This window comes from Nothobranchius furzeri, chromosome 12 (genome assembly GCF_043380555.1).
Source record: "Nothobranchius furzeri strain GRZ-AD chromosome 12, NfurGRZ-RIMD1, whole genome shotgun sequence".
In the NCBI taxonomy this organism is placed as follows: Eukaryota; Metazoa; Chordata; class Actinopteri; order Cyprinodontiformes; family Nothobranchiidae; genus Nothobranchius; species Nothobranchius furzeri.
Genome location: NC_091752.1, coordinates 16,919,919 through 16,946,094, shown reverse-complemented (window position 1 = coordinate 16,946,094; position 26,176 = coordinate 16,919,919). Strand labels below are relative to the sequence as shown.

Here is a 26,176-nt window from a genome sequence, read left to right as displayed (position 1 = left end):
TGTGTGTACATAATAACATAAATTCAGCTTTAATAATTTTCATTCTATACAAAATCTGCTGATTTTAGAAGCATTAATGTCAGTATATCGGTATCGGCAAATATCGGTTATTGGTCATAACCGTGATCTTAATATTGGATATCAGTATCGGCCCAAAAATTTCATATTGATGCATCACTACTTTTGATGCCACATTCCCTGCAGGAATAAAATAGCATTACGCCTCTTGCTATTTTCTAAGCCAGCTCTTTCCAACAGCTGTTAGCCTGATTACTTATTAGTTCTGTTTTTCGTGAAGCTCACCCTCAGAACCCCACTTGGTAGAGCTCATCGACATATATACTGGACAATGTGTGTCCATAGGCTCCAATTATAAGTTTTTGTGCCAAAAAGAGAGGTTCCCACCACCGCCATTTTAACAGTGTCACAGGTTCCGTCAAGCCCAGACAATTCCAAAGAAGGGAAGAGAGGTGGAGCTGAGGGTGGGGCATTAAGGCTGGGATCAAATGACGACACCCGTCGAACTGAAGCGATGTAGCTAAATGCTAACCCAAAGCTAATGCGGAGGTGGGAGCTAAGCTAACGGAGGTATCTACCTAGCTACAACTGGAGTTAACTGTGCACAACACCAGAGCTGCTGAGTCAGAGATACGCCGGGCTGACCGCTGGGTAAAACCGGGTGGAAAACATCAGATTCCATCCCGAGAGCTCCACAAGCCGGCAGCCCGCACAGCTGACAGGCACCGCTGCGGTCAGAGATGAACCGAGCTCCCGCTGAAGGGAAGGAGCCCATACCGATAGTCGGAACCCAGCTCCACCAACATGCTATATTTCAACCCATATTCAAAAATGCAGTGTTATGCTAAATGCACTGGGTTTTACCCTATTACATTTAAATGTCATGCTTAAACAGTATGTTAAACGTCTTTGGAGTGCATGTTAAAATCTAAGCTCAGCTCGGCAGTGACCTAAAATACATAAATATAATTTTACTTACCGAAAAAAATGAAGTGGAGACTCCTTGGACGCTCTATTAGTGCAATTAATACCACAGCAAGTCATTATGTCCAACAATTGCACAAATAATATCCAAAAAGAACGCACAGAAGGCACAACTAATGGTCTAAGTTGAGAGACTGAAAATCGCAGAACAGTTTTAAGGCGAGGCCGAGGCTCAGACTGAGGCCTTTCCCCGGAGCTAGCTCTGTGGACACGTGGGTCTGATGCTCATTAATTATTTAGAAATTTAGGCTTTTAATGCACTTAAACAGAAAAGTGACAAAAAATTCACCCCCCTCAGAGTTTTCATGAGTGTAAACTAGATCTATTAAAACTGAAACATGTTTTGGTACCAGGCTGTAAACATGTTTATTTCTGCTGTGAAATTGGTATTTTTAACATGGGAGTCAATGAGGATTTGCTCGCTTCTGACACCAGCCCCCAGCGGATGAGGGTGGAACTGCAGTTTATTTCACTTCCTGTTTTGCTTCATATCCAGACCCGAATTATGGGGTTTGGTAGAGCTTCATAGCAATGGAAACAAGCCAACTGTGCTAATAATTAGCCACTTTAGCCAGCAGACTTGATTCAGAAATAAGCAAAGCCTCAAGGAAATGCATTCATTTATCACTTTGTTAGGAAAATAAACTTACATAAAATTAACAGTGACAAGGAAATCTTTGTTTTATAACATATAAAACTCATCTTGAAATTTAAAAATTAGGATTCATTAATATTATCATTAATATTAATATATTTTTAATAAGTAATAGTACGTTCTTATTAAAATTGGTTGTGATTTCAAACTAATGTTTGAAGAAAATGTGATGTTTAAATAGTATAATGTGTGTTTGGTCTTTCTTGATCAGATAAAGTTGTAGTTTTGCCATAATTAATCATTTTATTTGTATAGATCATTTTAAGAGTTACAGTTAAATTGTAATGAAGTCATAATTCAAGATAAGGACAGTCGGAAACAAAGATCCTGATCTTGAGCTCAAATATATTGCCAGTCAATTTGCAATTGGTCTTAAAATGAAAATGATGAAGAGACGTAATCAAAATTTGTGCTGTGGCTAATTTGTTCAATTTAATCACTTGCCTGGTAATGTCTACTATTAAACACTTTTTAGAATTTAAAAACTGGATTAAATCTCCGATTTATACCAAAGAATGGTAATGGAAAGGGTTTCAAATTATTTATTTCTAGCACTTCATCATGTCAATTTCTATAATAATAATAATAACAATCTGTGAAAATTCTGCTCAGTGGCGGTTCTACATGGAATTACTCCCCGTGCGAGGCCCCCTATGAGCCCCCCACCCCCACCACCATCACACCCACCACACCACTCTACCTGCACGAACACACTCATGTTTTCTACAAACAGGCATGTTTTATTAGAACGACTATTGAACATTCATTTTTCTAAGTTGCACATATTTACATGGATTACTATGAAGTTGTCAGAATGTACAGCACTATACATTATATACTGTTTCAAAATATATAGAATCAAATATACAAAAACAACTAATCTAACTAAATATTAAGAATATATGAACATAATATCAGAATCAGAATCAGAATAAGCTTTATTGCCAGCGCTCCAGCGACCCAGAGCATAGGGACTTGACTCCGCGAACACAACCTGACCAAGGTTAAACACACACACACACACATATATAATAAATATTCTAAATAGCAAAAATATTTCACACATAACAAACTAAAGATAATCACTACAGCTCTGCACTTAGAACAGAAAACACAAACTACAATTAAAACCTAACCTTGATGCAAAGTCATCAATAATGTCATCACATGAAATCTGCTCCCCTACTGAGTGATTGATACTAATCAGAGCCAGGTTAGTGAGCTGCTCCTGAAACACAGTTGACCTCAGGTATGACTTGATCAAGTTTTGAAAAGCTCCTCTCAGCTTGAGCCACAGTGACTGGCAGAGCAGTCCAAAAGTTGGGGTAGATCTCCAATAGATCTTTATCATGATCCATAATATTTTAGAATTGCCTCTGAAATTGTAATTTAAACTGACATAAAAAACTGTAGACTACCAAAAATGCCAACTTTTACAGAACAAATCATGTAAAAAATAATCAGTGCAGCCATCTGCAATAAATAAACAGGATAGTTAGTGGTGACTGGGGAGTTTTCTTCTGCTTGTAGAGTTGTTTTATTATTATTATGTGAACATGATCAACATGTGTTTGTTGTTGTTGTTCAGGCAGGCCCCAGGCTGCAGTGAGCATTTAATAAATCCTAGTTTGAATCAGTAAAAAACGAAGGATTTTTTTTCGAACCATTTGAAAAAACGAAGGAATTTTTTTAATCCATTTGAATATTTGTTTCAATATTTCAGCCCTATTAGCTCTGTTAGCAATTAGTTGACCGAATTTAACTGTTAAAATCCCAGTTAACTGGTTCAAAAAATTGAAAACATGCATTATGATAGCGTACATACCTTTATCTTTCTCCTCTTTTTTTCTTTTTTTTTCTGAATCGGGAACCTGGTGGTTTTAGCCTTTTTATGTTCATCTCTTCTGTGTGGCTCTTGACTCAATAAGTTTCCTTTAGTCAGGACTAAACAATTTGACCTTGATGGGGGGGGGTCACAAAATCGTTTTCTTTATCCTTTTTTTATTCGGCCATTTCACACAAATCAGAAAAACCTGAAAGAATGATAGGCCTGTGTTTATGATATCATGAATGAAATGTGCGTTAAATAGAAGAACATCGAGATGTGATTGACTTTAGCCATGCTAATACACTTGATTCAGCCCCTACCCGCTCATTTCATTTGGGAAAGACCCAGAGGGGAATTCCTCCGCCGCACCCCTCCCCTTCCTCTTCTTCATACACGCATGGAGCACCTGAACCCTCTCAGTCAGCAAGAGCACCTGCAGCTGCAGGGGGCGCCAACTTGCTGTTTCCAATCCAGACACTGTCATATGACAGATAATAGAAAACCTCGGTGTGGCGTAGATTTCTTTCTTTTTTATTTTTACTCAGTGCTTGTGCGCCCCTTTTGTGTCATGAAAAAATGCCGCCCCAGGCAACTGCCCTGTCTGCCCGTGCCTAAAACCGCGACTGATTCTGCTAATTAAAGGGTTTCCTGCATTACAGGTTTTTGTACAACAAATTTATACTGACCCAATTCTAAAGGAGCAATATCTAAGAATTGTACGGTGAAATAATCTGAAAACAGTCTAATGTCTCAATCGCATTAAAAGGAAGGATACATTGAAATATTTTTAGAACCTCATTCTCAGCTGGCTGGGAGGTCGTCAGTATTTCTCTTTTCAAAACCAAAGACAGACGTGGCTAGACTGTTTACAATCAGTGAATGTTTGAGGTTTATGTGTCTCCGGTGAGCTAACACAGCAGTGCAGGCATTAGTAACTCAATACCATTAGGCAAAAAGCTCCAGAGTTGTTAAAAGAATCAAAACCAGTAAACAGAAGCGACCCAGAAGTTATTTATTTTACGCCTGAGAAGCCATGTCCTCTTTTTGTGGGTGAAGCAGGCTAGAGGCTAACGTTGAGCTTACAATGCTAACAATAAATTAGAAGCAAATAGTTCACTCTAAAAATACCTCAAGCTATTTTTTTCAATCACCAACAACTGGCTATTACAGTGAAATATATGTGTGAAGTAAATAACTAGTCAATCAAGGCGTTTCACTTCCTTTAATGAGTCTTTCAGAACTATAACAGCAAGCTAACAGCAAGACATCAAACAACAATACTTCCTGTAATGTCTGAGACATTTTACTGTAATACATGTAGTAAGTGCACCAGTTATGACAACGTGTTTATCTATTTACCAACTTACTGCGTGTCACTCACTCATATTTGCTTGCTATCTAGAATCTTCTGCCGCTGATCCGTAACTGGCAAAAGCCATGAAACTCATGGAATTGCAGGGAGAAAGTAATTGTAGTGACCAAATTTGACCTCATAATGACATTCTAACATATTGCACCTTTAACTACTAACATTTGTTGTTTGAGTACATTTCTATCAACTTTATCAAGCTAAAATATGTTTCTTTCATTTGAAGCTAACTTAAAGACTGAACCACTTACCATCATTATCTCAGCCCTAATTGTTTGTACCTGATTCATTATTCTTATTTTGAGGAACATCTGTTGTGCTTTTATTACTGTTTAAATCTAAAAAAGCTGTAAGGTTATTTTATTTTCCTTCTACCATGTTGGAACTCTGATTGTAGTCTAATGAAGACATTATGAGGGGAAAAAATTGTTGTATTTTTCTATGTGTGACGCCACTAAAACTTAAATTCCAAACTGGTGAAAGACACGGTAGCTGTATCGGGGCTCAGTAACATGAATTCCTTACTGAATAAGCAATTAAATGGAAAAAGAGATAATTGTGCTTTTGGTTTGCGTAACTAAGCTTTTAGCTAAATGAGGCTGGTTCCCTGTTTTTATGCAGTTGCCACCGCAGTGTGCTTTCAACATCATTATATGGTTTTCACTCTGTTGAATTTAACACCAACGACAATGACAAACACAAAACATAGACATTTGTGCACCTCTTTAAATTTGACTAAAACTATAAAATCAAATTTTTTATTAAACGTCAATTTTAGCACAAATGATCTTCCCTATACTTGATTACCCACCTTTGATGTCACGTATTTATGCATCTGAGTGTTTTGCACACTTGTAATTGCAGGTATAATGAGTTAGGAAGTAAATGACTGCATAAAGACCCCATGCTGTCAGGGTAAAAAGAAAGAAAAAAAGAGACATTTCTTGTTCCTAATTATTCAATTTCTTCTATAATTTCATTAACTGAGCTTTGCTCAAAAAAGGAGAAGCAGAAGACTGTCAGGAGTAATTAAAAGATAAGGTGCTGAGAACAGTGTTCCTGTCCTTGCTGCATTAAGACGTTTAGCTTCTACTGAGAGTGTAATACCACACACACACACACACACACACACACACACACACACACACACACACACACACACACACACACACACACACACACACACCACTGTGAAGTTATCACAGAGGTGCACTTCCACCTGCCAACACACTCCCCCACTGAGATGCAACTGAAGGGAGATGTGTTGCTGTCCTGTGGTGTCAGACTGGTGAGATATAAAATGTGACAGAAGCGCAATAGTTGTCAACACGAATGGCTCATGAACAATCAAAACATTAGGATAGGCAACACCACAGTGTTCATTTCTGCAGGGACTCATGAGGAGGCCCAACGCCACTGTAAATACTCCTTCTCACCTCCTTGTTTTGTAATATGTTGTTGACAAGAAACTGAGAAATCGCCTCATTGCAGTAAACAATTGATAGATTTAGTTATGAACTGATTTGTTATTTTTAAAAAGGACATATTTTCCACCTTTTGCATTCTTTTGTGTTACCATGTGAGTCTACTGCCTCTATAAACACTCCAAACATGAAAACAAATCCTTTGGTCTGTTTTCTGTCAGTGTTTGGTTTTAACCCTAACCCAAAAACAAGCTGCAGCTCCAGTCTGAGACCCTCCTACTTATCAGAGCTTCTTAGCCTGTAGCAGCCTGAGTAGGGGGTGAGTGGGCGTGGCCAGCTCCAGCATGTTTGCAGCAACATTGTCATGCACATGCACAAGTCACCGACTTAGTTGGAAAGTGAGCCATAAGACTGAACTAGCCAAAATGTGAACCGTAGCTCTTCATTTTTGTAATTTAGTGATGATAATCCTTGAAGTATGTTTTCCTTTTAGTAGTACAATACACCTCATGTATGTTTGGCCCTGCAGCCCTTCATGCATGCTTGATGTCCATCATCAACGGCATGTGCCTGGCTCCTAGTCTGTGCACCAATGGTATAAATACACTAAAATGGTCCTTGTGTCCACCACAATAGACATTCATACAAGTACCGTTACTTCAAAAGATAAATAATGTAACTGTTTTTAGAAGTAAAAGTATTGTTGTTTACATGTAAATTAACAAGAATATAAATGATTATTTTGGTAAAAAAAAAGCAAGAGATGAACATTATTTGATGTACTTATCCTCTTTCCATAAAATGTTGTTGCTAGTAAGTCGGCCATATTGACTGAGGAAAAAAGGGGACTTCCCAGCAAGTGAACGTAACAAATGACCCATCACCAGAACGCCCAGGATGTCCTCTAAAGAGCACCTCAGTGCCAACTGGAATAACTCAAAAGAGTGACAGAAGACAAAGGTGAACAAAATGTCCACTATAGAGGGCACAAATGACTGCGCCGTGTCTCAGGACGATATTCGTTATTTTGTACATCTCGCCTCTTATTGGCTTACAGCAGCGCGGCTTTTCAGCTGCCTCCATCTGCTCTGCAACTTTGATGTTTTATCTCCTCAAGTAACACAGGCCTGAAGGAGTTCTGCCATGTTGTGGAGTTGCTAATGCTAACAGTTAGCTTCTAACAGCCAAGATGCTCTTTGCTTTTTCCTGAATGCTAAACCATCAACAGCCGTTCCCGTTGCAAGCCATGGTGGGTGAGTCTACGAATGCTAATTTTTCAGTGTGAGGTAGATCTGTCAGTCGTTTCTAATGCAAGCATTTTCCCCGTCTAGTTTCTATCAATGGCTAAGGCAGGAAATAGGGGTTGAGGACTATTCATTTATTTTATTTAACCTTTATTTAACCAGATGAGTCAAATTAGAACTCGCTCTCATTTACAACGACGATCTGGCCAAGAGGCAGCAGCAACAGACACATAGTTAGCTTTACACCAAAGAAAAACAGGTAGGATTAAAAAAAATACAAGACCAAATTAAAATACAACAATTAAACATAAAGACAACAGACTGTTGTCATTTACAATGTGTACGAGACTTAAAACAGTCTTTAAGTAATCAGAAGCAGGCACATTGATCAGAAACTATTGGAGGTAGATAATGGATTGTAGGTAGTGAGCTTCGGTGACTTTTGCAGTTCATTCCAGTCGTTGGAAGCACCAAACTGGAATGAGGAGCGTTCAGCCCGCACGTGAAACCCAGAATGACCGATCATATTTAAAAATAGCTTCTCAGTGAACTTGGTCTTGAAGAAAAGCCCTAATATTTCCCATTTAGATGAAAACAGCGGAAAATGTGGAAATTTTAGTTGGAATGTAAAAGAATCGTTCACAAACTTGTTCAAAAATAGAAAAGCCACTCTACGTGACCGGGGGTAAAGCACTTGGCCTGCAGAGGGTGTTGTGCTGCTTTATAACTAATAAAACAAGTATCTCTATGATTGTATAATGAGTGCAGATGGGAAGTTTTAACGGGAAACTGACACTCCGAGTACCGCCGCAGCTACTCCACCCTCCAGCTGCAAGGATAAGAAGCATAAAAAGAGCAGATTAGAGGAAAATGGTGGACCAACTTCATCAGTTAATTAAACTCTATTGCTGCTTGATGAGCAATTAATCAAAGCACCATGCAGAGTGTCAGGCAGGGCTGAGCTCCTTGGGTGTGAGATGTGTGTGCACCATGCTGCATGTTCCTCAGGGGGGCATGCTGCCCCGTGGGGTGCAGCGTCTTAGTGAGCAGCCCTAAAATTGAACTGGGTGTAATGGGCTAGACTTATGTAAGCAGCTATCAATCACTTCCTGACATAAACCCAGCAGAGCTGCAGGATTAGGACTCTCCGAGTGCCAAACCAACACGAAAACTACATATTGATTATTAATTAAAAGCATGAATGTTAAAGAAAATGCTCGCTCCGCTCAGATTGCGGAAATTTAGCTCTAAATGTAAAAACAAAAAGCATATTTCCTCTCTAAGAAGCCTTTTTTATGCATCTGCAGGCTTCTTTTTCTCCTTTACTGTCTTCCATCCACCTCTCCATCTCTTTCAAGACCACACAGGGCCTCCTTTATGTTGCAGAAATTCAAGTTGGCAGTTTGTGACTAAATGCAGTAAATTTATTAACAAGACCACGGGGAACATTAAAAGTCAATTGAAGGAGGCTATTAAAAGCAGGATTTTAATTGGGTTGGTGCCTCTGCTAAATCTTTTTTTTCTTCTCCCTTTCTCCATGTCTCTTTTTCTAAGAGCAATAGTCATAAAAAGTTCAGAATGAATGTGTTTGGTCTGTGCTAGTCCTTGAAAGAAAGTAGAGAAAGTTTCCGTTTGGAATTGAAGGCTTGTTTAATGTTGAGTGGGAAGTTTGATGATATCAGATGCTTCTTTTATCTGCCCTCTTCCTGCGTTTATTCCTACTGAGAAATAGAATTTTTCTTGTACTTGCTCTTTAAGCTCTAGCATCTGCAGACCTTTAACCGTTCAGATGTGAAACCCTGACAACAGCTCAGAATGACGGAGCTGCTTTCCATTTTGTGTTGATTGTTGCTCGAGACTGCGAGCAGTGGCTAAATCGTGTTAGTACTGTAGCTTTAATGCATCAAGTGATATAATCTCCGGGAATTGCATTACAAAGTGTACAATTGTCCCAGTTTAGTAACGCGGTGTGACACATTACAAATGGTTTTAATTGTGCTGTAGCTTCTGGCTCTTCTGACATGCCGAACTCGTGCTGCACTTGAAGGGGCCTGGGATCTCTGCACGCATATGCATGCTTGTTTATCGGCGGCTTTTTTTAAAAAAAAAGTTATTTTGTGCACAAGCTGGAGAGTGAGAGATGCCGGGGTGCTGTAGTATTGGCTGTGCTGACTGGATAATAGCATGTAAAGTGCTGCGCAGCCATAGTAGGCTGAGCCTCCAACCAGATGCTCCTTTCACTGCAGCTCATGAGCAGGGAGACCTTGCTCACGTAACATACGCTCTCATCTTCTCCGGATTAAGCAAGGAGGATTGAGGGACTTCGATCATGCACCTGTAAAAGGAGCTTATTAAAGCTGACACTGGTTATTTGATGGAGACAGTGGCTGGGTATGCATTTAAATTACCTCTGAGACTTTGACGTTATTCTTCCATGCTTGTGATTTCATGTGAGCTACGATGGTGCTCATTAAAATGTCAAGATCCCATCTCAAACGGATGCAACCATGTCATCCCACATCAGAGTTAAGGTGTGTGTGACTCATTACAGAACCAGATGGCAGCATCACACCAAAGGGCCATAGAAGGTTCACTTATGCTTGACCCAAATGAAAAGAATAAATGCCACAAACCGATTATTTTATTTTTATTTTTTTGAGAAAACAAAGAATGAAAACCACATTTAATCTAAGCACACACAGCCAAGCTGCCAAGCCTGTAATCCATGCAGTAATCTCCCTTATGGTGAAGCCAGCAGGTCTTGGAGTTTAACAGATAAAGATGCTCAGAATAGCATTGCATATTGCAAATGAAAATAGTGATGAAAAATGTCAGAGAGAGATTATGGTGTTGATGGCAAAACACTAGTATCACAGCTGTACATCACAGAAGACAAAAATTATAGCTACTTTGCCCAAACCGCTTCTGATTGGACAATGAGAAAGATTCAGCTTCATAAGACATAAATGTTGGCCTTCTTTATTACAATCAGTGATTGAAATGACACAACATTTCTGTTTGGGATCTTTATTGTAAATAAATCTTTAACCAACGTTTCAGTGAACCACTGCATGATAAATACTGTATTTTGTTTTCATTGTATTTCTGTCAGAAGACATAATTTACACATGTGCAGAAAGTAAAGCACATTTTGGTTTTGAGATGGTGCAATTCTGGGCTGAATTTTATTGCTGTTATTATTATTATTATTATTATTATTATTATTATTATTATTATTAAAATAATAATAATAATGTATTGAACTTATATAGCGCTTTTCAGACACTCAAAGACGCTTTCACACACTCTTACATTCACACACTGCTAGTGATGGTAAGCTACTTTGTAGCCACAGCTGCCCTGGAGCAGTCTGACAGAGGCGAGGCTGCCATTTCGCGCCATCGGCCCCTCTGACCACCACCAGCATAGGCAAGTTGGGTGAAGTGTCTTGCCCAAGGACACAACAGCAGAACACCCCTGGCAGGAGCCGGAATCAAACCCATCACCCTCCGATCACGAGGCAACCCACTCTACCTCCTGAGCTACTTACTGCTGCCCCAAAAATGGCTTTTTTCAAAACATTCAACTGCCCTGGGCAAATCATGAATTCAGTTCCTCCATCCATTTTCTTTTGCTTATCCGGAGTCAGGTCACAGGGGCTGCAGCCTAAGCAGAGAGGCCCAGACTTCCCTCTCCCCAGCCACTTGGGCCAGCTCCTCTGGGAGAATCCTAAGGTGTTCTCTGGCCAGCTGAGAGACATAGTCCCTCCAGCGTGTCCTGGGTCTTCCTTTAGTTCTCCTCCCAGTTGGACATGCCCAGAAAACCTCACCAGTGAGGCATCTAGGAGGCATCCTAACTAGATGACCAAGCCACTTCAACTGGCTCCTCTCAATGCGGAGGAGCAGTGGATCTACTCTGAGCCCCTCTCGGATGACCGAGCTTCTCCCTCTCTAAGGGAGAGCCCAGGCACTCTGTGGAGAAAAGTCATTTTGGCCGCTTGTTGTTCCATTGTGGAGACCAACCAAATGTTCCCACGATTTCTAAATGCCCCCACGTTGGTTAAATCTGAAAAAATGTCCCCAAAATATATTACAAAGTCCCACACACACTCACGTTTATACCAAGTAGTGTTTCTATGGCTGCATGCATTGCAGTGTCTTAGTGTAGATTTTATTTCTTAACAAAATAAACTTTATTGTGTGTACTTGAGAGAATCTAATTAATTCAACAGATGAACCACAATAATTTCTCCCATTTCCAACATTGGTTAATAGAAATCCAGACTTGTTATTCTGAAGTGAATAATTGGAATACGTTTTCTTCATGTTTAGCATAAGTAAGGTTATGATTATTAAAACTCCCTCTGGTTTCTGTGTTCTTCTCTTTTCAGGAAAAAGGAAACATAGCTGTTGTGTTTAATGTCGGAACAGATGACATTAACATTGAGGAGACGTCAAAGTTTGTAAATGATGGGAAATACCATATAGTGAAGTTTACAAGGAGTGGGGGTAATGCCACTCTGCAGGTGGATGACCTGCCAGTCATTGAGCGCTACCCCACAGGTGAGTCACCCGCTTTGTTCTTAATTACATCTGCTGCTCCTTAAAGCCAATAGAATGACCCAGAGATTACTAAGCCAGCTGTTACAGCCCTATCTGTCAGGATGTGGTTAGGTTAACTTGGCATGTGCTTAAATTGCTTTTTACGTTTCTGTTTTCAGCAGCTGTTAAGAATACCAGTGTTGCTGAGTGTTTCCATTGCTGTTAAACAACATCTCTTGATGTGAATGGTTTGATCCTTGGGTCGCTAATTCCCATAAGCAATCTGAAATATAAACCTTCTGAAAGGAGCAGCCACCTACTCGGACTACAGGTCTGCTGTATATTCCCCCTATGCATAAGTAATCCACCTACAGAGTATGCTCCCAGTAACCCGAATCAATACTCCATTCACTGACAAACGGCCACTTTTATTGTGGCAAGTAATTGTGTCCCAATTCAATATTTATTCATTTGCCAATACAGCTGATTGATTGATTGAAGGTAATGGGGTAGACAAGCCAGTGGTAACACAGTCAAGGTAAATCTGGTGCTTATGCTGAATTAGGTACCAGATGATCGGCTACTTTCCAGTGTCTAGTTTAAGTGTAAAACTGCACTTTCATATTCATCATTTTGACAGCGGCAGAAAAACGAGCTGTGTTCATTTTCATACTCATTAGTGTTACTAATAATTTCAATTGTAAAACACTTTTCATGAACGGCTTACATGGCATCCAAAGACAAATGCAGCCCTGAGTAACGGCTGTTGTGTAAAGCCCGGTACACACTGTGCATTTTTCAGCTGTTTCATGGTTTCATGTCCCGCTGTGTGGACTCTAAATGGTAAACAGCTTGTATTTGTGTTCTACAACCCCCCAAGGTGCTTCACAACACAATCAGTCATTCACGCACACATTCACACTCTGGTGTGGCTGAGCTATGACACAGCCGCAGCTGTCCGGGGGCGCAATAACAGAGGCGATGCCTGCCGAACACTGGTGCCACCAGTCCCTCCGACCACCACCAGCAGGCAAGGTGGGTTTAGTGTCTTGCCCAAGGACACAAGAGCAGCATTCTCTGGTCGGAGCCGGGATTGAACCGGCAACCTTCCGATTACTGGACAACCCGCTCAACCTCCTGAGCCACCGCTGTCCCACTCTAGACTAGAGAAGACACAGTAAATGGCCCAAGATTTCAGTAAGCCAAACTGCACTGTGTCTCACTCCAGAACAGGGGTGCCCAATCCTGGTCCTGGAGGGCCGGTATCCAGCAGGTTTTAGTTTTAACTCTGCTTCAACACACCTGATTTCAATCAGCAGGTGATTAACAGGCTTCTGCAGACCCCGATGAGCTGCTGCACAGGTGATTCAACCACTGAATTCAGTGTTGGAGCAGAGAAACCACTAAACCTGCTGGACACCGGCCCTCCAGGACCAGGACTGAGCACGCCTGTTGTAGAAGGACATGTTAACATCACAAGTGTACTAATCAAAAAGCATACTTCACTAAAAGTCAACAGGTACCCAAGACAACAACGAATGAAAAGAGAAACACTTCTTTTATCAGACTCCGAACAGAGCTCCAAAAATGAGCGGTGCGCATTTTCTTGCGTTTTATTTCCATTTTTGTTAAACTGCCATTGCTACTCTCGCACAGTCATCACTTGTTGTTTTTTTTTGTGTCACTACTTGGGTGTATTTTCATTGGTCGAATGCAAATCGAAGTCGTGGATTTTCTGACAATGCTTGAAGACTGTTGAATGCAGGATTTGATCGAGTGCTCATAAAGCTGCCGCTGGGCTGAGTGTATTGGTCGATCACAGACCTGCAAACCACCTTCATGTTCACCATTTTTCATCACTATTTAGTTCAAGACAAAATGTATCGAGGACAGCTGGAAATGCATATTTTGGTTAGTTGGGTTTATTTTCGTGTCTAGATTAGTAGAACTCGCTTTTCTTTTTTACTTTTTTAATTGTTTGGGATTCAATTTCTACTTTTAGACATTGATTATGATGATTCATCCAATTTTGGACACCCCTGCTTTTGGGGGTAAAGCAAATTTGAGTCTTTTAAAAAGCTAACTAACTGCTCAGCAGCACTGGTATTGTCCTACAGAGTATTAAACTGTCATTTGAATTTAAATGCTGGTTGCTTGTATTGTTGAAATTGTTTGACAGCTTTGACAAAAGCTATAAAGTATTAAAGAGATGTGTAAAGTGACAGTCAGAAATCCAAACTGTACAAGGGACCAATTTAGCTGAAATTTTCCTACAATCTTTTCATTCAGGAGCGCAAAAGGCTGCAACACCACGTTCATTAGGTTGTGTCAATGCATAACCCCTGCTTTCCACCGGAGCCGTCAGCAGCACGGTACTGCAGCAACACGTCATAGCTGCTGATAGGAACCGCTGTGGTCAACAGAACCTTTTCCACTGGAGCCGTCAGCAGCCGTCAGCAGCGCGAGTCGGCCGCGTCTCAGGAGCAGCATGTCGCGGCCTTTACGCGCCGGTTCTATTTTCCACGCACGACGCCTCTGAAACGGGTCAAGTTCGACATTTTTGGGGAAGGAAAGACAGGAAATCGGATGCGGAAATGGAGAGAAGCTCCCAAGATTTTCAGAATAAACAAACGTACTGCCTTCCGGTTGCTTTACTTTTAAAATAAGTTACTAACTGTGCGGCCCCGTGAGAAGTTATCACCTAGCTAGCGGTCTCCTTGGTTTTTCAGGTCCGTATTGGCGATTATAAAACGGACAGAACATAAAACACAAACCTTTTGGGGCCATGTTGTAGTTTTCTCCTGCTTGTTGTTGTGTTTACTGACGAAGTCACTCATGTGACTTCGTGCTCGGTCGGTGACAGCTGCTCCCCTGCTGCTTCGCGTCTCGTGGGAAGGGCCAAGCAGCAGCTTACGCGAGCAAGACGTACTGCTGCAGTAACGTGCTGCTGACGGCTCCTGTGGAAAGCCGGGGTTAGTGGACAACACAACAAATAGAAGGCAACATTAAAACTACATTTGGTTTTGTTCCTTATCTTTAGCAACCTTCTGTAAAGCGCTGTCCTTATTTCTTTTTATCTGCCTCAAGTGGAAATGAGAAACTGAAGGGTTCTGGCATGATGTGGATTTGACAGGAGGGCTAAATGCTTTCATGCAAGTGTTTCAATCTGCAAAGTAGTTGAAAATACTGTATGTAAATTATAAACCACAGGAGGAAATTACTCCATTTTACTGGTTAGTTGGACTTTTGAAACCAGACCCTGTTCTCGAAGGAAGTGGGGCTGAAAGTGGGGATGAAAATCCGACCTACCTATCTATCCAAATTTTTAAGTACCAATTTAAAATGTAAATTTTAAATAACATTGGGAAAAAAATGCACATTATGAGCATGTGGTGATTCAATGAACATCAACACCTGGTGAAAAAATTCAGTGTATTATATTTCTGAATAAGGTCAATGCTCTATTAAAGGAACTAATGCCTGGGTAGCATTTAGGTTTTTAGTTTACTGGTGAAGCTGGTGCAAAAGTCCTTTTATTTCAGTAATTCAACTCAGACGGAAAGACCATCTTAAGGCTCGGGAACCCTTTGCAGGTGTTTTGGATTATTTAGCTTATAAGTGACACTTTAAGTCTAGAATATTGAACCTTTTTGCAATACTCTCATTGTCTCAGATATTTGGGGTTTTCATGAGCTATATGCCATGATCATCACAATTATAAAAACTAAAGGCTGGACTTACCTGGCTTTGCATTTAGTCTATCTCATATATTAGTTTGAACCTTTAGTTGAATTACTGAAATAAACTTTTGCACCATATTCTATTTTTTTAATTTCACCTGTAAATTTATGTTGATGTTGTAACTTAATTGAAGCAGACAAAATAGCTAATAGACTTTTTTTCACAGTGAAGATACACTGCTTGGCAAAAAAGAAAAAAATGTCACCACCAAATAAAAATAGGTCACACACTCAAAAATGTTGTTGGCCCGCCTTCAGCTTTGATTATGGCACACATTTGCTGTGGCATTGTTTCAATAATCTTCCGTAATGTCACAAGATTTATCTTCATCCAGTGTTGCATTAATGTTTCACCAAGATCTTGCATTGATGATGGTAGAGTCTGACCGCTGCACAAAGCCTTCTTCAACACATCCCAACGATTCTCAATGGGATTAAGGTCTGGACTCTGTAGGGGCCAATCCACGTGTGAAAATGATGTCTCAGGTCCATGAACTACTCTTTCACTATTTGAGCCTGATGAATCCTGGCATTGTCATCTTGGAATATGCCCGTGCCATCAGGGAAGGAAAAGTTAATTGATGGAACATACTGGTCGTTCAGTGTAGTCAGCTGACCTCATTCTTGGAGCACATCCTGTTGCTGAACCTAGACCTGACCATAGCACTGCCACCACCGGCTTGTACAGTAGACACTAGGCATGATAGGTGCATCACTTCATCTGTCTCTCTTCTTACCCTGATGCACCCATCGCTCTGGAACAGGGTCCATCTGGACTCATCAGACCAGTTTTTAATAAATTCTTCATCCAATTTTAGTCGTTTCTGCAACCTCCTTAGATGTTTTCTCTGCTTGATGCATGCCAATGTTCTGAACCTTCTCAAAGAGACTAACACCATTTCCATGACCACCAGATGTGTCTTTCGACACAGTTGTTTCAGAAAGGAGAAGCAACTCATTGCACCAGTTGGGGTTAAATAACTTGTTGCTAGCTGAAAGATAATCACCCATGCCATCCAATAGGAGGCTCCTCCCTATTTGCTTAGTTAAATCAGTGTTGCAAGTTTTTTTTCTGGCCAAGCAGTGTATATAACTCATTTTAAAATATAGTTCTGATCTTTTGCAGTGAATTTCTGTTACGGGTTTTGAACAAATTCATTATGTATGAACACATGTTTCCACAGAGAACACAGAGTTATAAAGGCTGCAGCAAAAGAAGTGACCAACTGTGTCCCCACCAATCATGCTTCAGTGACAACGCCAAGTCCAGCTACCTTATTAAGCTCATTGCGAACTAATTACATCTAATCACAATTACGGCGAGGTCCTCCCCTCTCCCCCCAGCACACAAAGCCATTATTCTCTCAGCTCGCCTATAGTTTGATTAGTATCCATGTATGCCTCTAACACACTCATAATAGCAGCCCTCAGACGTTTTTAGGCCACTCACAGATCAACAGTGATTGTAATAAAGTAGACAGCAAAAAAATTAAAATGCTAGCTGGAGAGCGAGGAGGAGAGAGGAGGAGTTTACACCGGGGGGGGGGGGGGGGGGGGGGGTGGCAGCGATCCCTCTCAAAGCTAGGAAATAATTGCTTCACCAGACCCTCTATTGCTGCCCTAGTAATCTCATTAAAAAGTCTCGTACTGCATGCTTATAGGCCATTAAAAGTCTTTAGTACAATTATTAGAATCTGAACTGCAAGGCACAGACATATAAGTAGCCTCTTGTTTATTTTGTTGCAGTTTAGTCCTCGTTGCTTTATTCTCACTCCACGCTGCATACAACAAACAGTGAAGGAAGGAATCAACAAAAAAGGTCCATTCTTATGAGTCTTGGCCATGGAAGTAATACCATCACAATGGTGCTGCCAGGCCCGCAGGGTACAAAGCAGTATCCTATTGGAGCATCCAATGAACACGCGTTGCACACAAAGATAATGGAGAATTCCCTGGCCTTATTCTTTATTTATTTTTTTCTTTACTGTTGCAGCGTGGTGCATTTACAGAGCTCCCTGTCTCGCCTCAGCTCTCACCCCTCCTTTTCCATCCTTTTTACCTCTTTCCTTCCACCCCTGCCCTATTTTCGATCCCACCCACTGTTTTTTAACCTTGTGGTTTGGTGTCTGTCCTGAGGGATGCAAGGGAAGGAGGGGGTAGCCTTATCCATCAAGGCTCTATTGTATCTTTTCTGTGTTTTTTTTTTGTCCAGTCTTTTCAGCCTATTATCCCAGAAGTCATCACAGAGCATGCTCTAGAACAGCTCATAGACTACCATTTATAGAACAGGGGGAAAGAGGTGCAGGATAATAAAAAAAAACGCGACAGTGGGATTTGAGCCAGGTTCACTTTTAAAGTGTCCCGTCTCAATAAAAGAGGTGAATATTTGCATATTTGTTCGTTTAACGCAAATGTCCGAGGGCTTGTAAGGAGATAAAGCTCCTGCCTTATCTGACCACTTTATTAAGAAAAAAACAGCAAACAAGTGAGTAAGGGCGATGCGGGTCGGGTGGGACGGCTCAGCTGAATCGTTGTCTGGTGGAGGAGATAAGCCAGGCTGTCCCAGACCAAAGCAAATCACCACTTAACAGCAGTTACAGGCGCCGCTTGCAGGCACGATGAATGGGCTCCGGTCCTGCATCAAAGCCCAGGGGATAGCATTGTTTAACACCCCGGTGTCCCACAGTGGGGATCAATACACGATCAGACCTTGATTATATCCACACATAATTAACCTCAGTGTAAGGATAGACTGAGCGTGCCATTGAGTGTAGCGCCAATGAGATAAGCTCTAGCCACAGTTTTCAAAAAAGCACGCATAATCTTGAACAAAAGTGGAGCATTCTGGCTCCTGTGAGGATCCGATTGTAGGAGTGTTCACTGTAGAGAATTTGTGACCCTCTCTCGTCAGTTTTCTTGCCTTCTTTGTCGAAAAACCACAGGTGCCATTTTGATTGCGCCTAAACGAGATGGAATTTTACATATAAATCACAAAACTTGTGAGCAGTCAATATGCCAAGCCAGCATTTTAATCAGAAATGTTACATTAATTCATTATAAATGTACCAGAGAAAATGTCTTACTAGTGTCCTCAATGTCCTCTCAGCACCTGTAGGCTAAATTAGGCCCAATCTGTTTCTGACCTCTACTCAAACGAGATACTGCTGTAGCAGCAGGAAATGAATCGGTACCAAAACCATGACTGGCAGATGGAGGTGACAGGAATTAACCAGTCACATCAGTGTTTGCATTGCAACAGCAATCAAGGATTATTCGTTATTTTCTTGCATTGAACAAATAAGCAAGCGGTACAGCTGTGTATGACCATGAGAATGTTTACCCCAACTAAGGTGCTATTTACCCAAGTCTGGATCTGTGCACGACATTTCGGGAAGTCATTAAGCCTATTTGAAACGTGAGGGGAAATCTGTACAAGTTTGGTTATTAGAAAATACGGAACAGGAAATTAGATGCTTCTCAGTTTTAGAGTGTTCTGCTTTGAAAAATGATTCCTAAATGAATGCAAGATGACATTTTTGAACTAGAGAGTTCTCATGACTGTTGGAGGAGATCCCCCTTCTGTTTTCAAACCCTCATATTTTGTAGATTTGTTTATGTTAGTTACGTTATTTTTGGATTTAGGAACTTGCTCACAAAAATGGCAGCTATAAAGGTTCCTCCTTCAGCTGCATTTTTTTAAATCTGTGTAGTGATGTGACAGCTGCAACAACTGTTTGCATGAAACTCAAAATCACTTGTGATTAGAGATCTATCAACCGCTTGTTTTTTTGTTTTTTTGGAGAGGAGAGGAGCATGGAGCTTATGTGATAAACTGTTCATGCTTTCATCATTTTAAACTAAGTAGGTGTTACTTTTTTAGACTTTTTTTTTTATTTTGTACCTCTTACTAGGCCTTTCGCAAAAGTGCCATATAGCATCCATGTAACGTCCATAGCGCCAGTGAAATGTCCATGAAACGTAGTATGCAGCAGTTAGTCACTGTTATAGTTGATGGGTGTGTTTCCACCATCCGCGAAGCTGTACGTGTGTGATGTGTATTTGTTTAGTCATGAGATAGTGATTGTAATCATCTCAGAAACATGTGTGTGGTGTGTGTACATAATACCGTAAATTCAGCTTTAATAATTTCATTCTATACAAAATCTTCTCATTTTAGAAGCATTCATGTCAGTATATTGGTATCAGCAAGTATCACTTATCAGCCATAACAGTGATCTTAATATCGGATATTGGTTTCGGCCCAAAAATTTCATGTCGGTGCATCACTAATTTTAACTGTTGTCTTTTTGCTTCAAATCCTCAACCAGATTTTGGTGCATCTTTGCCAGAATGACTGAAAGCCCCTTTTCCTTTAAGAGGTGCAAACAAAGGAAAATCCATTGAAATGCATGGGCTGCATTAAAGAGTTTCTTGATCGCTTTTATTTCATTTATGTTTATTTAATCCAGGAAGAAAATCCATTGAGATTAGAAAATCTCTTTTACAAGGTTGTCCTGGAAATTTTTATTTTTCTGTTTTTACTCTTTGGTCTTTACGTTTGACTTTTTTTTTCACTGGTCCAAAAGGCATTAAAACCACTTTTCTGTGTTTTAAATCTAAATAAAATTTTGAGAAAATGAAAAGACTGAAATCAGGCCAAGTATAGCAAAGCTGCCCTCTAAATAAATAACCAAGTACAATAATATTAATATAATATTAATAATAATAATAATAATAATAATAAACTATGCACCTGTTTTTCTGCATCTGTGTTTCACTAAGACGTATTCCCAAGACCTTTCTGCTCCAGCCTTGCACATTCAGCCAAGTTCCACGAGCTATAGAAAAAACTTTCAACACATTTCTGTGTAATTCAAGCAGCTGTGATTAAAAGTCCTATTTTTGGCATTTTCTTCTTACCTTTAGGACCTTTCATCAAGCCAAGTGTGCATCTCTTACAGGGTTCCTTCCTTGACTTTGGTTTTTTTGCCATCTTTTCCTTTCTGATGCCATTCTTCACCGACTCATTGTTAGCTACCGGATCTTTTATCTGCCAGAACTGAATTAATATAGTTGATGGGACAAACATTGTCAATCTGCCGGAAGAATGGAGCTGACTGAATTCAATCTCAGCAGACAATACCAGGGGGAAAAGCACTCAGACACCGTGCCACTTTGCTGAAGGTTTTCTGTTTCGTTGGGGTTATTGGCCTTGACAAAAGGGTGATGCAGAGTTTGCCCTCATTAAAGCCAGATTATCCCTCCAACGTTGAAGTGGAGGTTTTCTGTGGCTGCTCTTTCTTTTTACTGTCACTTATTTAGCATATTTTCTGAGCACATCGCCTTTTTTGACATCACTGCCTCAGTCAAAGTCACAACTTTGTAACTTTTGTCAAAGCTGTTTAAGGTTTTACAGTGTATGTGCCTACAATGATACTGTCTTCTGCTGTCTCTCTGAATAGATGCTCTGATAGTTTTCTGTGTTAATTGTAAAAATGCAAATAGTTTTTTATGTCTTGTAAATTAGGATATTTATAAATGGGGTGTGTACTTGCCAAGGTAAACCATTTTATTTTAATTAATTTAATCATAAATTTAATTGATGGTCCTTCTTGTATAACTAGTTAAAAGATGATTAAAAAGAGAAGAAAATATTGAGTACAGATTTGGTAATGGAAATGCATAAATTTGTGACTTTTTTTTGGGTTTTAACATAGCTTTCTTAATCTAGATTGAAATAGTTTCATGTAGTTTACTTATTTTTAAATAATATAGGCCTAATTTGTGGACTAAAATAAAATGTAAAAAGGTTGTTTAAATAATGTTTTATTAAATATTGGTTTTTTTATTGACAAAACCTTTTTTAAACATAAAACATTTGTGCAGTTGTATAATTCCAGCTTTAAGTATGAACATTTAACCTTTGACCTTTCAGATTGTAACCCTTGAAATGTCTCTCTAAACTTTAAAGGCAACTTTGATAACGAACGCCTGGCGCTTGCTAGACAGCGAATCCCATACCGACTTGGTCGAGTAGTTGACGATTGGCTACTCGACAAAGGTAAAATCACTGATTAAAATTTCAAATAAAATAAACTGATCTTAACCAAGTTGTAGCAATCTTTTGTAAATAATAAACCTAAAACATTAAATGTCTAGTTAAACTTAAAAATAAAATGATTTGAACAGTTAAATTTAGTTTGTAATGTTTACTTTTCATAACAATGCATTTTATAGATGTTTTAATAAGTGTTTTTATGGTTAAAGGGACTGTAAATATGATTATAAATCCACCTACTGAAGGAATAACAAGTTTGTAAAAATAAATTATTTGCTGTAAACTTAACTGATAAACATAATAGCTCTTGTTTAGCCATAGTCTATAAGTGTTATTTGAAACACTTACATGTACAGTAGTGTATAAATTACATAATGTTAATTGGTTTGTTCTCATAAAAGTGCTAGAAGTGATAAATAGTGTTTAATAGCAATTGGCAACAGAGATTTGAGTCCCTTTAACAGACTTTGTAAATATGTTTAGGGCTTTAGATAAAAGCACAGTAATATAAAATAAACTGAGTGCATGCTCTGTGTTTTATAATTCAATAACTAATTCATATTTTTCACAAAAAAATGTGAAATTACCCTTATCATTTCTTTTTTATTTAATTTTATTTTTGTTATGATTTCATAGTGTTTCTTTTTCTCGTTTGTGTTACAAAATGATCTGTTGCTTGATGTTTCCTTTTTTTTCCTGTTTGAACTTTATTTTTTCTGCTTTTGCTAAAAGATAAACAGTAGAGTCAAAGGTGAGATAGTCCCATTCACACAGGCTTTAGATTTATTTTTTATTATTATTTTACGGTAGTATTAATTATCTAAGTTTACAAGGTGACATAGAAAAGGCACAACAATTTTCTTTTTTTTCTGAAATAATTGTTTAATTTATAGATGCTTTCTTTCATGCAGTCTAGCAACACTTTCTAGAGTTTAAGGTCACATTTTTATTATGTTTTATTAGCTAGACCATCCTTTTAGCAAAGCATTGATTTTTATTTATTTATTCTTTACTTTTGTGTCTTTTATTTTCCACAGTCATCTCATTATTATAACTGCAATAAATTACCAGGGTTTGTCTCTACACCTCGTAATTTATTGGCCTCATTAGCCACTGGGCAAATGATCTGTCTGTTTTTGTTCTTTTATTTCCTGTTTAGTGAAAGTGGCTGAGTCCTCTGTTCAACATTTTATGTATATATATGTGCAACATTCCTTTTCCGCAGGGCGACAGCTTACAATCTTCAACAGCCAAACCACCATACAGATTGGGGGCTGGGAGCGAGATCGGAGTCGATCCTTTCAGGGCCAGCTCTCGGGCCTCTACTATAATGGTCTGAAGGTGTTCAACATGGCCGCTGAGGGTGACCCCAACATAAAGATCCAGGGTAGCGTGCGGCTTGTTGGGGAGTCGCCCTCCATCACGCCGCAGTCAAGTACTACAGCCAATCGCTCAGAGACATCCACGTCCATCATGGAAGTCACCACGACAACCGCATCCAGCAGGAAAGTCAAACAGATGACGCCACGAGAGCCTCAGCAGGTAGGACTAAATGACCTTCTTGATTATTAAGTGGACTTTATTTAGGTTATCCTTAAAGTCTCTGTATTCTAAACACATTTCTTCAGTTCCTGTCACATGAGGGATACACTTTGTGTTTTTAGGGTGTGCAATGTCTTCGCCTAAGTTCCTTGACCTAAAATCTGTACGAAATTAGTCAGTATTTCTATAGCTGCAAGGTAATCAGTTGAGCCTTTCTTGCACATACAATCGGAAATGGCACTACGAGATCTGTGCATGTGCGCACATGCGTGTGTGTGATTTGAGTGATAACCATCCTAAAGGTCCTGCATCATCTTTATCTGTTCTATATGAGCAGAGCAGCATCTGCAGCAGTGCATTACTTCTGAAATGTCAAAATGTGTGACTGAACAAAGCCATGAAAGATGTGAGTCAGATCCAATAATGCAGCGATCGTTTGGGTCTGCCAAAATAAAATCCGTTGACATGTTAGTTCAAGGTGTGTCCACTAATTAGCATCACAGGTGTCTAGAATATTGTAATCAGTGGGCCTATAGGGCTCCAGGTAGTCACTGTGCTGTTTGGTGACGTGGAGTGTACCACTCAACATGGACTCAAGGAAGCAAAGGAGAGTTGTCTCAGGAGATCACAAGCATGTTAAAGGTAAAGGCTATAAGACCGTCTTCAAGCAGCTAGATGTTCCTGTGACCACAGCTGCACATATTCAGAAATTTCAGATCCATGGGACTGTAGCAATCCTTCCTGGGCGTGGCCACAGGAGAAAATTTGATGACAAATCAAATGACAAGAGATGGATAATCTAAATGGTAACAAAAGAGCTCAGAAAAACTTCCAAAGAGATCCAAGGTGAATTTTAAGCTCTTAAGAACATCAGTGTCAGATCGCACCATCTGTTGATGTTTGAGCCAAAGTAGACTAATGGAAGACGACCAAGGACGACACCATTGTTGAGAACAAATAAAAAGGCCAGACTGGAATATGCTAAAGTACATGCTGACAAGCCACAAAGCTTCTGGGAGAAGATCCTATGGACAGATGAGACAAACGTGGAATGTTTTGCCAAGGCGCATCAGCTCTATGTTCATTATCACTTTTGTCAGATTCAAGTTATTTCTGTGACCATTGTGGGTTTTAATTTCATTGACCAAAGGCAACAAATTTGTCCACGTCTGGATACGTTGTTTGTTCTTTTTCTACTTTTCAATTAATTCTTCATCTTTAGGTTCTTGTTCTGCTCTTTTTGCTCTTCTTTGTTTTAGTGCTCATTCTTCTAATTCTTTTTTGTTCTTTTGGTTCTTGTTGTTTATCTTTTTCTAGGCCACCTTCTCAGTGACTTAGTGGTAGAGTGTCCGCCCTGGGGCTCGGAGATCAGGGTTAAATCTAGTTGGGTCATACCAAAGACCTTGAAAATGGGATCAAATGCCTTCCCGCTTGACACTCAGTTTTAAGGGTTTGGATTGGTGGGTAAAACCACCAAAAGGTTACTGAGCACAGCCACTGCAGCAGTTCACCATTCCCCACGTGAATGGGTTAAATGTGGTGATGTCATTTCACCAGTGTGTGATGATGACTAATGGGACTTTAACTTTTGTTCTTGTTTAGTTTTTTACGTGCCTGTTTTTCTTCTACTTTTTGTTGTTCTTCTTTCTCTTCTTATATTCATATTATTATAGTTGTTATTTTATTGCTGTTTTTACCAGATATACCGTAAATCCTCTAATACAGGCCCGGGCCTGTATTTGACTCAAGCTCATCAAGCTCCAGGCCTTTATTGGAAGGAGGGCCAGAATTAGAGGCAGGCCTCTTTTTCTATTTGAGCAAAATGAACTAATGGTTCGCTGGAGTTTTTGATAATTAAAAATTTGCCCACACTTTTCAAAGTTAAACACATTTCTTTTAACAACGGTAGTTTCTGCTTCAGCCATCTCCCCCCTCCCCCTGCGCAGCGGCTGCAAACTCACTAATGCGCCTGCAGCCTCTCGGAGTTCCTGCTGCTCTAAACATTAAAATAATTATTTCATTTTCTTTTCCTCACTTCGGATTACCTTCAATGGCGCCTGTTTGTTGCAACCACCAGGTACAAAAACTAACTTGTTTTTATTTGACTATTTTTCTGTCCTGTATCTGTTTATTATCTTCCTGCATCTCCTCTCAATCCTAAAGAGAAACTGCTACCTGGGTTCATATATATTCACCTTATGAGTTACCTTTGAACTGCAGTTCTAAAAGATCTACCGACCGCAAAAACAGCGGAGTGCGCGCTGGCTGCACCGGTGCAGTGCGTCACCGGAGGACAAAACGGGTGATGTGCTCCGCTCCACAGCAGCGAAACGCATCAGGCACAAATAAAAGACACAAAACATAAAAGGAAATGAACCGACATGAACGATCGCGTGTTAAATTAGTTTTTGAGGTGGCGACACCTAATTTGATAATGTTACAGTGGCCGTGCTCAGGACGCAGATGTCTGGAGCTTGTTTTTTACGTGCCTGTTTTTCTTCATTTGTTAATTATGACCAATAAGATGTGATGATCAGAGCTTTGCATGCGCAAGCTGGTTAAGGTTAGGATGGGGTGAGGGGAAGGTTAAATTGCAAGAGGGAAAAGGTCACAATTTGGTTAAATGTCCGTTTTACGGCGGGTGTCAGTACCGACGCTCTGGCACAGCGCGTCGGTACTGATAACAAATTTTCGCCTCCTCTTCGTCTCAGCACCTGCCAAATCGCGGTCTGTCACTGGCAAATCAAAAGTGAGATGGATGATTCCCCCCCCC

The 26,176-nt window shown here is 39.9% G+C and overlaps 1 protein-coding gene across 23 annotated transcripts in view; it reads left to right on the top strand.

Moving 5' to 3' along the window:
• Positions 1-26,176, top strand: part of LOC107375745 (neurexin-1a) — a 462,507-nt gene that overhangs the window by 369,006 nt on the left and 67,325 nt on the right. For 16 of the 23 annotated variants that reach the window (XM_070542354.1, XM_070542364.1, XM_070542359.1 and 13 more), the window contains 3 exons: positions 11,913-12,084; positions 21,775-21,864; positions 23,087-23,403. In XM_070542354.1, the coding sequence (XP_070398455.1) occupies positions 11,913-12,084; positions 21,775-21,864; positions 23,087-23,403 (579 nt within the window). The remainder of the gene's footprint in view (positions 1-11,912; positions 12,085-21,774; positions 21,865-23,086; positions 23,404-26,176) is intronic. The other 7 variants (XM_070542374.1, XM_070542368.1, XM_070542375.1 and 4 more) reach the window with 1 other exon arrangement.